The sequence below is a fragment of the Orycteropus afer genome, unplaced genomic scaffold (genome assembly GCF_000298275.1).
Source record: "Orycteropus afer afer isolate SDZICR_OR568_19922 unplaced genomic scaffold, OryAfe1.0 scaffold00145, whole genome shotgun sequence".
Classification (NCBI taxonomy): Eukaryota; Metazoa; Chordata; class Mammalia; order Tubulidentata; family Orycteropodidae; genus Orycteropus; species Orycteropus afer.
This window is the reverse complement of record NW_006921732.1, coordinates 2,561,778-2,577,842: the sequence shown is the minus strand read 5'-3', so window position 1 is coordinate 2,577,842 and position 16,065 is coordinate 2,561,778. Positions and strand designations below refer to the sequence as shown.

The window sequence follows — 16,065 nt, the reverse complement described above, 5'->3', positions numbered from 1 at the left end:
TAAGGCAGCTGACTGCTAACCAAAAGGCTGGTGGTTCAAACCCACCAGCCACTCCTCGGAAGGAAGATGGGGCAATCTAATTCCGTAGTGACACTGCCTCGGAAACCCAAGGAAGGGTCGCTATGAGTCTGGTCTGACTCGATGGCACATAACAACAACAACAGACCTGCCCCATAGGGTTCCCAAGGCTGTAAATCCTCACAGAAGCAGACTGCCTCATTCTTTCTACTACGGAGAAGCTGGTGGGTTTGACCTTTTGCTGACCCTTTGCTTAACAGCTGAACACGTTAAACACTGTGCCACCAGAGCGCCTGGGTACAGGTAGTAATGTTTGTTGTTGTTGTTAGGTGCCATCGAGTCGGCCCCAACTCATAGGGACCCCTTCTTGGATTTCCGAGGCAGTATCACTACAGAAGTAGATTGGCCCATCTTCCTTCCGAGGAGTGGCTGGTGGGTTTGAACTGTCAGCCTTCTGGTTAGCAGTCAAGTGCCTTAGGCACTATGCTACCAGAGCTCCCACAGATAGTAATAGGTTCTGTTAATAACATAGCAAAAAGTGAAATGTTATTCCAATATCCAGCCTTCGTACTTTATTTATAGTATTTATTGTTTTCATTCATTTATTATTTTAATAGCCTTTTTAAGTAATTTTATTTTAAGGACCAGCAAACTGAGAACCAGAGCAGGTAAGTAACTTGATCAAGATTGTACAGTTTAGTAGATTTAAACCAGGTCAGCCCAAGAATCAGACCTGGATCTGATGGTGTTCAAAAGCATTCCAACTAAGTGGCTCTGCTTATTTCCCCCTATTCATTTAAAAATAAAGACAAACATACTGTCTGTTGTGTGGGAGAGTAGGGAATTGGAAGGACATGGACTCAATCATATAAATACTTGAACATCATGCTGAAAATAAAATGCCTTATTTTTCCAGATGATAGTGTGAATTGTGCAGTATACAAATTTGCTAATAATGACTAACTGAGGATTATAGAGGTAGAGAACAATTAGTAGAAATACCTTTACAACTTGGATTTCTTAAATTGCAAACAATGACATTGGATTTAGATAAATTTAGAATTCGCTGAGCAGAGCGCCTTATTTGTTTTCAGGTTGGAAATCATTTCCCAGACATGAATAGCGAAAAGGAGGAATGTAGAAAACAGATACGTAGAAAACAAAATTTAACATAGTGCTCAGTATTGATACTAACATACATTTTAAATGATTGCAAGTGAGGTTCCTAAAAGGCATGTGATTTTTTAAGATCCTGATTATCAAACTGACAAATTAATATATCACTCAGGATGTTACATGGTGTAACTTGGTAGGGTGGGCTACGATATTAGCAAGTAGATATGAGAAGAGAGATCATGTGAAGCAAAGGGAGCAACTTAAAGAAGGAATGGAGGCAGGACTTACAGGACATTGTCTTAGTTCTCTAGTGTTGCTATAACAGAAATACCACAGGTGGATGGCTTTAACAAACAAATTTATTCACTTATAGTTTAGGAGACTAGAAGTCCAAATTCAGAGTGCTGGCTCTGAGGAAAGACTTTCTGGTTTCTGGGTAGAGCCCCTTCAACCTTAGGCTTCAGCTCTGCCTTTCATGCCCACTGGAGCAAGCTAGAGGCTTCTCTTGACGCCCGCAGCTGCAGAGCCTGACGAACTCAAGATTGGCAAGTGAACATAATAGGCCTTTGAGTCAAACAACTACACCAGGGGCATGCACTCCTTAGAACAATCAACCTTGGGAGAGCAGAAAGGGCAGCATTTGCACAGGGAGAAAGGTAAGGAGGCAGGAATGCATAGGCAAGGACACAATGAAAGAAGGATAATCACAGGGAGGAAGTGGGAGGAGAGCTATAAACTGCAGGGATTGTAATCAGTGTCATGACATAAAACGTGTATGAACTGTTGAGTGTAAAACAAATCTGCTTTGTCAAATTTCACCCAGATCACAATAAAAAGTTTAAAAAATAATAAAAAGATTGGCAGACTGTGGTGTAGTAAATTTCTTAGTGTGGCTTTTCTACCCATAAGTCTTTGTAAACTCCAAGGTGGAATTTGCCATAAGCAACTGAGGGGCTCCTGATTGCTAACGTTGTCTACCTGGAGTATTTCTGTTAGGAGTGGCACAAAATGATGTTCTGGGAGGTTCCTGCTCTCTCTCAGGTGCTTAGAATTCTCATGTTATGATTGGTTAATTTGGCCACTCTGCTAGGCTCAAAAGGAGGCCTCCTAGAGGCAGAGGTCTCTCTGTGACCTCTGGCTGAGGAAGACGTGTTGCTGAGAAAGAGACACCGAGAGACATGCACTGCTGAGAAAGAAACACTGAGAGACACGCATTGCTGGGAGAGAGACAGAGAGACTGTTGGGTGAGAGACGGCGGGCTGGGAGAGAGGCTGAACGTTGTTCCTGAATTGAATTGTAGCCTGGTGCTTCCCTAATAAACCCCATAATCTGTGAGTTCTTTGTGGCCACTGCAGTGAATTATCGAACCAGACAGATAGGCTTTGGATGCTGCGACAGGAATGGTTGGTGTAAGGGCTGGAGGGAGGCAGCGTGTTTGGCCTTGCAGGAATGGGCCTTGGGCTACTGATAGTGATTCTATCTTCTTCTTGTGCAGTTAGAGGAGTTCAGAAGATGTGGCCTCCTTGTCTTTCTAGCAGGCAGTATGGCAGGGCACTGGTTCAGTTCCAGAAACTGGAGATGATGAATGAGCCAAATGGAGAACCCTTTCCATTATATATATTGGAAGCAGCCACACTCCAAAGGCAACTCCCCTTCAACTAATTAACTACTCACAGCAGATTCTACCATGAAGGTGATTATACCACCTCCAATCTCATCATGGGGAATAAGTACATCTAGCTGCCAAGCTACTCAAAATCATGGCCCAGTGAAGTTGACACATAACCTTAACTACTACATACATGTTTAGGGAAAAGCAAATAAGAGTTTGCTTGCAGAAAGAAGACTAGGAGGGCTAAGGCTGAAGTGGTAGATTGGAGTTTAAATTGTAGGAGGTTTCTAATGTTTTCGCTGGTCTTCTCTTTCAGTTCTAGTTTCAAGCTCTTTTTTTTTTTTTTTTTTTAATTTTATTGTGATTTGGGTGAAAGTTTACACAGCAAATTCATCTTCCATACAGCAGTTCACATACATTGACTATAATCTCCCGTAATGCAGCAGCTCTGCTCCCACAGCCTCCCCATAACCACCTCTCTCCTGTGTCCTTCCCTCCCATGCACTCCTGCCCCCTGAGCTCTCTCCCTATATATACACAGCCCTTCTATCCTCCCATGATTGATCTCTCCAAGGAATATATGTACCTAATGTAAATGTTCACCTTGTATGCCTGTCTTTTGTTTGGCTGGAAGCCACAGGAGTGGGTTCAATTCCAGACCTATAAGGCAGCTAGGGGCCATAGGCTCAGGGGTTCCACCAGGCTCTGTCAGACCAGCAAACTTGGCCCCTTTTTTTTTTTTTTTTTTTTTTATGATTTTGAGTTTTGTTCCACATTGTTTTTCCACTCTATCCAAGATCTCTTACGTAGATCCCCCTCTGATCCAAGCTCATTTCTTATAAGATGTTAGAGTTAATGACTATAAAGCCTGGGAGAAGACTAAGATTATTGCTATTGATTGTACTAACAACAGTAGCTACCATTTATTTTAGTAATTTCCAGATTTCTGATACTCAGTATACTAAACATTTTCATGTACTTTGTCTCATTTAATTCTCAGAGCAACTAGATAGATAATTGGCATTACGTTTATTGTAAGGCACAGGGATGTGAAGCAATTTTCACAAAGTTAATGAACCAGTAGTAGATGGATCCACATTCAAATGAGATGTATCTAATTGTAAGGCTTAGGTTTCTTTGACTCTTTCACTAAAGAACAGAAATAGTTTTATTATATAGGTTCATAAGTCTAGAATTGACATATAGCTTGAATCAATATTATATTATTTAATATTTCTTCTCCTGTTAAATCTTGGTGATTTCAATAGCTGGTGTTTCAAGTACCTTGTCTGTTCATGTCCTTGAACAATTCTCCAGTGATCTTGTTCTTCATCCAACCTTAGCCACTCATCCCATGGGCAAGACCCATTAGTAAAACCACTCCATAATGTTAATTGCATGCATCCTACTCTTTGAACAGCTCATTTCCTCTACAATTCTGACTACATTAATCCTTTGACCTCACTAAGGCCTACAATCCATTGATCTTACAAATTTGTTACTCTTCTCCATCCACATAATGCCCTCACTTCTTATCTATGGCCTGTCATAACTTTTCTCTTACTCCTGATTGTCCCCTGTCCCTCTCTCCCTCTGTCATATTCGTTTGGCAACACCTTACATTTGAATTGGTTCTCTGCCCAGTCCTCTCTTGAACCAGTACAACTGAACCTGATTGGAGAAAAACAGAACAGTTGAGTGTATAGTCTCTGGAGTATGTAGTGAATTGCCTCCATTAACAGCTGCTTCCTTTGCCATGAGACCATTACCGAACATTTTGATCAAAGATTTCATCGAAGAATCCTGATCAAAAGGAAAATGCAAAACAGAATTTCAAACTCTCATGGACTACAGAGGAGCTCTGGTAGCACAGTGCCTAAGGCATCAGACTGCTAACCTGAAGTTTGTTGGTTCAAACCCACCAGCCACTCAGCAGAAAAAAGACTGGGCAATCTACTTCCATGAAGATTTACTGCCATGGAAACCCAGTGGGGTTGCTGTGAGTTGGAATTGACTTGATGATGGCAGTGAGTGTGGTTTTTGATATGGGCTATAGAATTCCTGGAGCCATGAAGGTTGAATGAACCCCTAAAACTATTGCCCAGAGATAATCTTTAAACCTTAAGCCAAGAATATCTCCTGTAATCTTAAAACTAATAGCTTGTTGTTTCTGTTGTTAGGTGCCTTTGAGTCATTTCCAACTCTTAATGACCTTGTGTACCACAGAACACTGCTTGGTCCTGTGCCATCCTCAGAATCATTGCCATACTTGAGCCCATCATTGCAGCTACTATGTTAGTCCATCTCATTGAGGGTCTTTCTCTTTTATGCTGGCTCTCTACCAAGCATGATGTCTTTCCTCAGGGACTGGTCCCTCTTGATAACATGTCCAAAGTACAAGAGATAAAATCTGGCCATTCTCACTTCTAAGGAGCGTTCCAGCTGTACTTCCTCCAAGACAGAAGTGTGTGTTCTGGCAGTCCGTGGTACATGCAATATACTTTACCAACACCACAATCCAAGTACATCAATTCTTCTTTGGTCGAAGTATTCATTATCTAGCTTTTGCATGCATATGAAGCTGTTGAAAATACCATGGCTTGAGTTAGGCGAACCTGTGTCTTCAAAGTGACACCTTTGCTTTTTAACACTTTAAAGAGGTCTTTTGCAGCAGATTTGCCCAATGAAATATATCATTTAATTTCTTGACTCCTGCTTCCATGGGCATTAATTGTGGATCCAGGTAAAATGAAATCCTTGACAACTTCAGTCTTTTCTCCACTTGTCACGATACTGTTTACTAGTCCAGTTGTGAGGATTTTTGTTTGCTTTATGTTGAATTGTAATCCATACTGAAGGCTGTAGTCTTTAATCTTTATCAGTAAGTACCTCAGGTCCTCTTCACTTTCAGCAAGCAAGGTTGTGTCATCTGCATGTCATGTTGTTAATGAGTCTTTCTCCGTTCCTTATGCCATGTTCTTCAACATATAGTCCATCTCCTCAGATTATTTGCTCAGCATACAGATTGAATGAGTATGGTAAAGAGGATACCACCCTGATGCACATTTTTTTATTTTAAACCATGCACCATCCCTTTTTTTCTGTTCAAATGACTACCTCTTGGTCTATGTACAGGTTCCTCATGAGCACAATTAAGCATTCCAGAATTCCCATTCTTCTCAGTGTTATCCATAATTTGTTACATTTCACAGTTGAATGCCTTTGCGTAGTCAATAAAACACAGATAAACATTCTTCTGGTAGTTGCTGCTTTCAGACAACATCCATCTGTTATCAGCAATGATACCCTACTTCTATATCTTTTCTGAATCCAGCTTGAATTCCTGTCAGTTCCGTGTTAATGTAATGTTGCAACCATTTTTGAATTATTTTCAGCAAAATGTTACTTGCATGTGATATTAATGATATTGTTCAATAATTTCTGTATTTTGTTGGATCGCCTTTCTTTGGAATGGGCACAAATATGGATCTCTTGTACCTGGTTGGCCAGGTAGCTTTCTCACAAATGTCTCAGCATAGATGAGTGAGCACCTCCAGTGCTGCGCCTGTTGGTTGAAACATCTCAATGGGTATTCTGTCAATTCCTAGAACCTTGTTTTTCAGCAGTACCCTCAGTGCAGTTTGGACTTCTTCCTTCAGTACCATCATATGCTACTTTCTGAAATGATAACTTCGACTAATAGTTTAGCAGTATACAAATGTCTGCCTGGGGCATTATGCTTAAGAGCATTATACTTTTAAGAAGTATCTATGTGAGATCAAATGGACAATAGCAACTTGAAAGATAGAAAACTCAGGGATGGTAAATTTAGTTTAATAGGGGAAGAATAACTTAGAAAAGAAAGGTAAGAGTGGTTACAGAACCTGAAGAATGTAATCATTGTCATTAAATGGTACATGTGAAAACTGTTGATATGGTTTATGTTTTATGTTGTATATCTCAGAACTTTGTACTAATTCATACCAGTTCAGCCCCTGTTGAGAATTTGCCTTTCCATCCCAGATACACTGAATCAGAATCTACCATTTCTATAGAATATACTGTAAATTCTGATTAAGTGTGTCTAGGATAGAAAGGCAAAATCTCAGCAGAGGCAAACCAGAATGAACCATTTCAAAGCCTTGGTATATTCTCAACTACAACCATATGTATATACGTGTATGTGTATGTGTGTACCCACAGAATGTGGAGGAAATTATCGAACAATATCATTAATATCACACTCAAGTAAAATCTTGCTGAAGTTACACCAGTATATTGACAGAGAAATTCCAGAAATGCAAGCTGGATGCAGAAGAGGATGTGGAAAGAGGGATATCATTGCTGATGTCAGATAGATCTTGGCTGAAAGCAAAGAATACTAGAAAGATGTTTACTTGTGTTTTATTGACAATGCAAAAGCACTCTATTGTGTGGATCATAACAAGTTATGGATAACATTGAGAAGAATGGGAATTCCAAAACACTTGATTGTGCTCATCAGGAACGTGCACACAGACCAGGAAGCTGTCGTTTGAACAGAACAAGGGTTTAAAAATTGTTATTTTAAACTGCATGGTTTAAAATCAGGAAGGGAGTGCATCAGGTTCGTATCCTTTCATCATACTTACTCAATCTGTATGCTGAACAGATAATCCAAAAAGCTGGACTATATGAAGAAGAACATGGGATCAGGATTGGAGGAAGACTGATTAACAACCTGGAATACACAGATGACACAGCTTTGCTTACTGAAAGTGAGGATGACTTGAAGCACTTACTGATGAAGATTAAAGACTTCAGTCTGCAGTATGAATTTCATCTCAACATAAAGAAAATGAGAATCCTTACAACTGGACCAATAAGTAGTATCACAAATAATGGAGAAAAGATTGACGTTGTTAAAGATTTCATATTACTTGGTTCCATACTCAACACCAATGGAAGCAGCAGTCAAGACACTAGATGATGTACGGCACCGGGCAAATCTGCTGCAAAAGAACTCTTTCAAGTGCTGAAGAGCAAAGATGTCTCCTTAAAGACTAAGGTGCACCTAACCCAAGCCATAGTATTTTTAATCACCTCATACTCATGTGAGAGCTGGACAATGAATAGGGAAGACTGGAGAAGAGTTGATGCTTTTGAGTTGTGTTGGTGAAGAATACTGAAAATACCATGGACTGCTAAAAGAACAAACAAATCTGTCTTGGAAGAAGTGCAGCCAGAATGCTCTTTGGAAGCAAGAATGGCCAGACTTCATTTCACCTACTTTGGTCATGTTGTCAGAAAGGACCATTCCCTGGAGGAGGATGAAGTGGAGGGTCAACAAAAAATGGGAAGGCCCTCAACGAGATAGATTGACACAGTGGCTGCAACCATGAGCTCAGGTATAGCAAGGATTGTGAGGCTGGCACAGGACTGAGCAGTGTTTCATTCTATTGTACACAGGGTCACTATGAGTTGAAGTCGACTCGATGGCACCTAATAATAACTACAACAACATATATAGTAAAAGCAAACTCACTGCCATCAAGTTGATTCCAATTCATAGTGACCCCCTTTGGCTTTCCAAGTCTGCAAATCTTTATTGAAGCAGACTGCCCCATCTGTCTTCTGCTGTGGAACCAAACTTATGTGCCTCATCTGTGAAATAGACATAATAATTTATCTGTCTCAAATATTTTTTAATGAAGCATAAAAAAGTAGCTCTGGTGGCATAGTGGGTAAGGCATGTGGCTGCTAACCAAAAAGTTGGCATTTAAAATTCACCACCTGTTCCACAGGAGGAAGATGAGGCTCCACTTCCATAAAGATTTACAGCCTTGGAGACCCAGTAGGGGGCTTCATGAGTTGGAATCAACTCTGTTGCAGTGCATTTTGGAGGTTGGGTTTAAATAAGTTAATATTTCTAAAGTATTGGAAGAGTCCAGGCACATAGTGCTGTTAAAGTGTTTGTAAAATAAAAGCCATACTGCCTGGTTTGGCCCTTAGTGTGACCAGTCATATTATATATACAAAGCCATTCATTTTCCCACCTTCCTGGACAACCATCTCATACCTTCTCCTCTCACTTCAAGCTCCTAACATTTCTACACTCTCTTTTTATAAACTTCTTCCTATTGCCCTAAAAAAAAAAAAAGAAAGAAAAAACATTCAAAAGACAGCTGCCACAGACCCTACTACCACCACCACTACTCATCTATCTACCTACAGCATTTGAACCAGTAGTTTGCATTTCCCCACTTGCTACCATCAGTAGTTCATGGATGCTTCTATATAAAGCCAACTCTTCACTTGTGCACTAGATACAGTACCTTCTTGTTCATTCAAAGTTATCACTCCAGTATCCTCTCCTTCCTCTCTAAATCATTAATTTTTCAGTCTCTACTCCATCACTCCCATTAGCATACAAACGTGGTGTTATTTTCTCCCATCTTTTTAAAAAAAACTACTTGTGACCCCATTTCCTCTCCCATTTACTATATCCTTTCTCCTTCCCTCCCCCTGCCTTTTATAAGAAATCTCCTTGAAAGAATCTGCATCTCCAATTCCTTTTCCCCCCTTTCAGGCTTTTGCCTCTATTACTCCACCAGAACTGCTCTCATCAAGGTCTTTGGTTTTCCTCCCACCTCATCAGCCATTCAGTTTCAGTCTCTCTGCTAAATTTTCCTGTTTTCCCCAGCTTCTTACAGTGAGCTCTGGTGGCATAGTGCCTAAGACATTTGACTACTAACCAGAAGGCTGGTGGTTCAAACCCACCAGCCACTCCTGTGAAGGAAGATTGGGCAGTCTCCTTCCATAGTGGTACCGCCTCGGAATCCCAAGGAAGGCTCACTGTGAGTCAGATTTGACTCGACAGCAGTGAGTTGGGTTTTTCTGGTTTTACTGTTGTGTTACCCCAGAGCATAGTCCTTGGACTTTGTTTCTTCTCTGTACTTGGGGTAATTATCCAATTTTGCGGCTTCAAATATTATCTATATGCTGATTTACATCTCTAGCTAGATCTCTTTCCTAAACTCCAGGTTCCTATCTAACTATCTATTTGACATCTACTTGAGTATCTAGAAGGAGCTCTGGTGGTATAGTGGTTAAGGAATTTGGCTGCTAACCAGAAGGTCAGTGACATAAACCCACCAGCTGCTCCACAGGAGAAAGATTGGGCAGTCTGCTTCCATAAAGAGTTACAGCCTTGGAAACCCAGTGGTGGTTGCTATGAGTCGGAATTGAGTCAACAGCAGTGAGTTTGGGTTTTTTGGTTTTGAGTATCTATAGATTTATCAAACACTGGACACCTGTTCTTCTTCCCCAAACTGGCTTTTCTTGCATCCTTCCCCATCTTAGTTCATGGCACCTTCATCTTCAGAGTTGCTCAGACCTTAAACCTTGATTCTTCTTTTTCTGTCATACTCTTATCAGGAATTCTTACTGGCTCTGTCTTCTAATTGCAGTGAAACCTGTGAGAGCTGGAACTCAACCAGACTGCCTTGTTTTTTTGGGTCTTGCAAGTTTTCCTCCTTGGACAGAGTGCAGTCTTACTACTTTTCTATTGCTTGTTTTAGAGGAGAATGTTGAGTTTTCCTTATCTGATAGCTTTCCACTTTACACAGGTTCCAGCTTTCATAGGTTTTACTGTATATCCAGAGTCAGAAACTTCTTACCACTTCCCCTGGTAGGACTCTGGAGCAAGCCACTGTCCTCTCTTTCTTAGCAAGGCTTATTCTGGCTACCCTATTTTAAATTTACAATTACTGCCACTCACTCAGCCCACCACTCCCACCTTACCCTACTCTACTGTTTGTTTCCTCATTGCTTATTACTTTCCCCCATACTATGTAAATGACTTTTTCTCTTGTTTATCTCTTCCCACTAAAACTTAAGCTCTACAAGGAATTGGGATCTTTGTTTTCACTGATGTATCCCAAGAACCTGAAAACTGTGTGTGGTATATAATAAAGTGAATGAATGAGTCACCTGCTGTCGTCAAAGTGTATGAGAATCTTAGCACCAAAAGCTCTTTAGAGTTGAATGGGGCTGTGTTACACAGACTTTCCACAGACTCAGGGAAATGTGCTTTTCTTTTTTTTCGATAGCTATACAAAAAATAAATCCAAAGTTTGTGTGTGTGTGTGTGTGTGCGTTTTTCTCACTTAATCTTTACAGTGGTTATGAGATAGGTACTATTTTACTTTAAAGATGAGGAAACTGTCTCAGGTCAAGTAATTTACCCAAGGTCACAATATAGCTAAGAAGTAGCAGAGCTCAGTTTCAAGTCTTCTTATTAGAGAGCCTAGGCTCTTAGCAATTTTGTTATATTGCCTCTGCCTCATTTTCTCAATGAGTCTTGGAGTGGGGGTGACACAGGTTCTTTTAAATGTCTTTAAATTTTTTTAAGTGTACTTAATTAAGTACATGCAATCTTACATTTTACGAATCAAATTTTAACAAAAGTGATGCACACTCATTCTTTAAAAATGCTGTCGATTTGTTTTTGTATAAACCTTAAAGAAAAGTTTACTTAAAATTAAACTACTCTGGGATTGCAAGACCTCTATTTTAAAATGTCTATCTTAGAACTACTTTTCTGAGTGAATTAGGTTTTCAAATAGAGCAATGAAAAACAAGTACAAGTACAGAAATAAGTTGGACTCCTGACTTTAAATGTTTGTGTTAATCAAAATTGCTTCACCTTGTTCTTGTCATTATGATAAATAAATGTAATAAATTTGAACTTTAATGAATTTAGGGTAATAAAAAAATCTCACTTACTGGTTTTGTGTATTGAGATTTCATATAAGATCTTAACTTCCTAGTGTCATGGAAGGGAAGCTGAGCCCAAGGGCCATCCCACATATCAGTTTGCTTCTGAATCTGTGTCCATTGCTCTTCCTACTGTATTATCCTGACTCGCTACTTATCTACTAAAAATTCAGAACAAAACTCACTGCCACCAAATTTATTTTCACTTATAGCAACCCCCATTGGGTTTGCAAGGCTGTAAATCTTTACGAAAGTAGATTGCCACGGAGCAGCTGGTGGGTTTGAACCACTGACCTTTCTAGTTAGCCACCAGAGCGCCTTACTGATCTGCTAGGTAAATAACAAAATTAAGAAATTCTCAGAAAACAACGTTTGAAGAAGGACAAGGGAACAGGGCATATAGGGGAAGCAATGAAATGGAAAACACTGAATAAAGAAATGAAAGCATTTTATCAGGAAACTTATAAATGGCTCATAAAAGAACTCTTTGGAGATGGGGGAGATAACTCCATCCTTGAGCCTTACTGAGCTCTTGTTCCAACAAAATAATTAGGAAAGAAGAGATTATTTGAACAACTACAGCTGTGAGTAATGTTAGAGATCATTGAGTAGAGCAGCTTTTTGATTTCAGGACCGTTTTTTATTCCTAGAAATTATAAAAGCCCCCAAAGAGCTTTTGTTTATGTGGGTTATATCTATCTGTATTTACTGTATTAGAACTTACAAAGCTGAGAAATTTTAAAAGCATTTAATTTATATAAAAACAATAATAGATCCATTACATATTAGCATAAATAACATGTTTAAAGAAAAAAAAAAAAAACGGTTTTCCAAACAAACAAATTCAGAGAAATGTATCATCTTTTACATGTTTTTGCAAAGCTCTTTAACATCTAGCTAAATAGAAGATAGCTGGATCCTCATAGCTACTTAATGCGTTCAGTCTACGGCACTATGTTGTTTTGGTTAAAATATATTAAATGAAAAATAAATTTCTAGCTTCGTACAGATACATAGAACAGACAGGAGTATTTTAATAACCTTTTCAGATAATTCTAGATACACCTCTTTGCTACTGTGCCGAAATTCACCAGTTTTTTTTTCTTCAAAGTTAGTTACAGTATGGAATATAAAACCTTAGAACAGATTTTTCATACTCTGTTAACATTAAAATCCAGTGGTCTGTCTTACATGTTGAATGAATCTTTTAGCTATGCATGATTTTATTATAACAACATGCCTTGATCATATTGGTCACTGAGGTATGCAGGTTTTTGAAATCTTGATACATTTTATTGTATAATATCTTTAAAATCATATTTGTTGATATCACCATCCATCTCATCAGAATAGTTTTTAACTGTTGCTTGATAGCTTGAATTTTGTCATTGGCAACAAACACTATCGTTTGTTTTCTTTAAGAAATTTTATGAGGAAAAAAGAAAGAAAGAAATGTTATGATACCCGTTTGAAGAACTCTTAATAAAGGTTTCTGTCATCCCCCCACCTTTTTTTCAGTATTTTCAACAAGTATGACTTTTTCCTACTTGCCAGACTTTATTCTAGGCCTTGATGATACAGTAGTGAAAAAAACAAAGTTCCTGTCTTTATGGAGCTTGTATGGGAAAGATTGGCAATAAACAAATATATAATATGGCAGCTACTGATGAGTGCTATGAATAAATCAGGGTAAGGGAGTGAAGGTGATGTTCATGTACCTTTGTCATTTGCATCTTCACAAAAAGACATTAGCCAGGGTAATGTAGATATGGGAGAAAAAAATACCTGGAAAAAAGACCATTGAGCAAGTTATGCTAAAATATTAGTTATTTCTGATAATAAGATAACGGATGATTTAGTTTCTTTTTTTATGATTTTATGTATTTTTCCGAAGTGCCATTACCTATTGCTTTTATTTGGGGGGACAGGAGGTTGCTAATGAAGGCAAATTTGCATCTAAAGCCTGATTCTGCTGGCCCAAGGTCCATAGCTCCTGTGTACATCTACAGGGAGGAAAGCCACCTGCAGAGTTCTCCTCCAAGTATTTCTGGAACTTCCCAGCAGATGTCTCCCACATGATCTGAACAAGTTCACACTCCATGGGTCTTTCTAGTTTCTGGACAGGCATCTGTTTCATATCAACCATGATCACTGTCTGAGAAAGTTCTTGCCCGCATCTTAATTCCCCAATTTGGGCAGAAATATTTGGTCATTCATCCAGGATACATTCTCCAGTTTGGGTCAGTGTTGTATAGGTCATTTTTTCTTTTGAGATGATATAGAAAAATTTCTAGTTAAAGCTTACATATTCTTCATACAGCAATGTCATGTTTTTTATTACTGTCTTTCACAACATACACCTCACAATATTTTACTCAAACCTGCCCTGACTCAGCGCTGTTGCCTTATGTGTTCTGACTTCTTGTAAAGGCAGCAGAGCGAGGGCAGAGAAAAAGCATGCAACGGATTATTCAGTCCCTTCAGTGAAATGAGCCCAATTCCTTTTCAACCTTGTCGTCCTTCTGCTAATCGGGAAAGCATCTGAGCCCTGCTTAGGTTGTACCTTAGCTGTTGCAGCATCAAGAATAGCAGGAAAAAGAAAAAGAAAGGAAAGCCTGAGATAGCAGCCATTATGAAGCTGGGCCCCGGGCTGTGGTCTAAGTAGACATGCATTAGTAAAAAAATCGTCTTGTAAACCAGAGCTGTAGGACTTTCTTTAACTCTATGCTTCTCAGCCTCCTCTGGAGAAAGTCACTGATGCATCCCTAAAGGACTGATTTTTATAAGCTCTTCCCACCCTGTTACCCACTTCTTTCACCCTATGACTGCCTGCCTATGGTATTTGAACTGCTAACCAGATGGCTGGTGGTTTAAACCCACCAGCCACTCCTCAGAAGGAGGATTGGGCAATCCACTTCCGTAGTGACACCACCGCGGAAACCAAGGAGGGATTGCTGTGAGTTGAGTCCAACTCAATGGCACATAACAACAACAGCACCTCTTCTGTTGATTTACATGGTATATGTACTCATTTTTGGAGATAAAGTCACACTTTACACACTTTTAAATGAGTGGGTAGACACGTTATTATTGTAACGTGATTTGACATAGAGAGGTAGAATAGGGACAGAACTTTTCTGTGCCTCTGCTTGCTGTCTGTCTTGCCTTCTCTTTCACGATTCCCTTTCCCCTCCTTCATTTCCAAATCTTTCTTGTGTTTCTGTCCACCTTCCTGTTTCATGCACAATTCTTACAAACATTCTTTGACTTTATTGGTAGCCCTTACTCCTGAATGGGTGAAACCCGCTCAGAAAAGTTGTTCATTGCAGGTGAAAATGTTAGCCCACTGGGTAAGTGGGCTGTGATGAAACAGTAACATGTCATACCTGTGGAGCAGTGCTTACAAGCAGGAAACGTGTTTGGTTTTTGCTCCCTATTGTATCCACAGTTAAGGAGCACTCTTGGTGCAGTGCTTAAAACATTTGGCTGCTAAATAAAATGTTGGTGGCTTGAATCCACCAGCCACTTCACAGGAGAAAGATGACGCAGTATGCTTCAGTAAAGATTACAGTCTTGGAAACCCTATGGGGCGTTCTACTCTGCCTCATAGGGTCTCTGTGAGTCAGAATCAACTCGATGGTAGTGGGAAGAGACCCTGAAACTTGCTTTTGAAGGGAAAGCCGCTAAAACTAATGAAAGAAATGATGACATAAGGGAGTTGAACAGAAGATTTCAAAGAGCAGCTCAAGAAAAAGTATTACAATGAAATATGAAAAGACCTGGAGTTAGAAAATCAAAAGGGAAGAACATGCTCAGCATTTCTCAGGCTGAAAAAACTGAAGAAAAACTTCAAGCCTCAAGTTGGAATATTGAAGGATTCTGTGGACAGTATATTGATCGATGCAGAAAACATCAAAAGAAGATGGAAGGAATACACAAAGTCACTGTACAAAAAACAATTGGCTGATGTTCATCTATTTCAGGAGGTGGCATATGATCAAGAACCAGTAGTGTTGAAGGAAGAATTCAAAGCTGCAGTGGAGGAATTGGTGAAAAACAAGGCTCTGGGAATTGACAAAATACCTTTTGAGATGTTTCAACAGACTGATGCCTCACTGGAGGCACTTACTCGTCTTTGCCAAGAAATTTGGAATACAGCTCAACTGACTAGAAGAGATCCATGTTTGTACCCATTCCAAAGAAAGGTGATCCAACAGAATGTGGAAATTATCAAACGATATCATTAATACCACACATAAGTAAAATTTTGCTGAAAATAATTCAAAAATGGTTGCAGCAGTGTATTGACAGGGAACTGCCAGAAATTCCAGCTAGATTCACAAGAGGACATAGAACTAGGTTTATCATTGTTGATGTCAAATGGATCTTGGCTGAAAGCAGAGAATACCAGAAAGATGTTTGGCTGTTTTATTGGAGATGCAAAGGTATTCGACTGTGTGGATCATAACAAATTACATGATTGTGAAGAATTGGGAATTCCAAAACACTTAATGGTGCTCATACAGAGTCTGTACATAGACCAAGAGGCAGTTATTCAAAAA

The 16,065-nt window shown here is 39.4% G+C and overlaps 1 protein-coding gene across 1 annotated transcript in view; it reads left to right on the top strand.

The window, feature by feature from the left end:
- Window positions 1-16,065, top strand: part of EPS15 (epidermal growth factor receptor pathway substrate 15) — a 191,869-nt gene that overhangs the window by 156,220 nt on the left and 19,584 nt on the right. Inside the window, exons 22-23 of the mRNA XM_042781661.1 lie at window positions 13,164-13,175; window positions 15,941-15,958. Coding sequence (XP_042637595.1) covers window positions 13,164-13,175; window positions 15,941-15,958 — 30 coding nt within the window. The remainder of the gene's footprint in view (window positions 1-13,163; window positions 13,176-15,940; window positions 15,959-16,065) is intronic.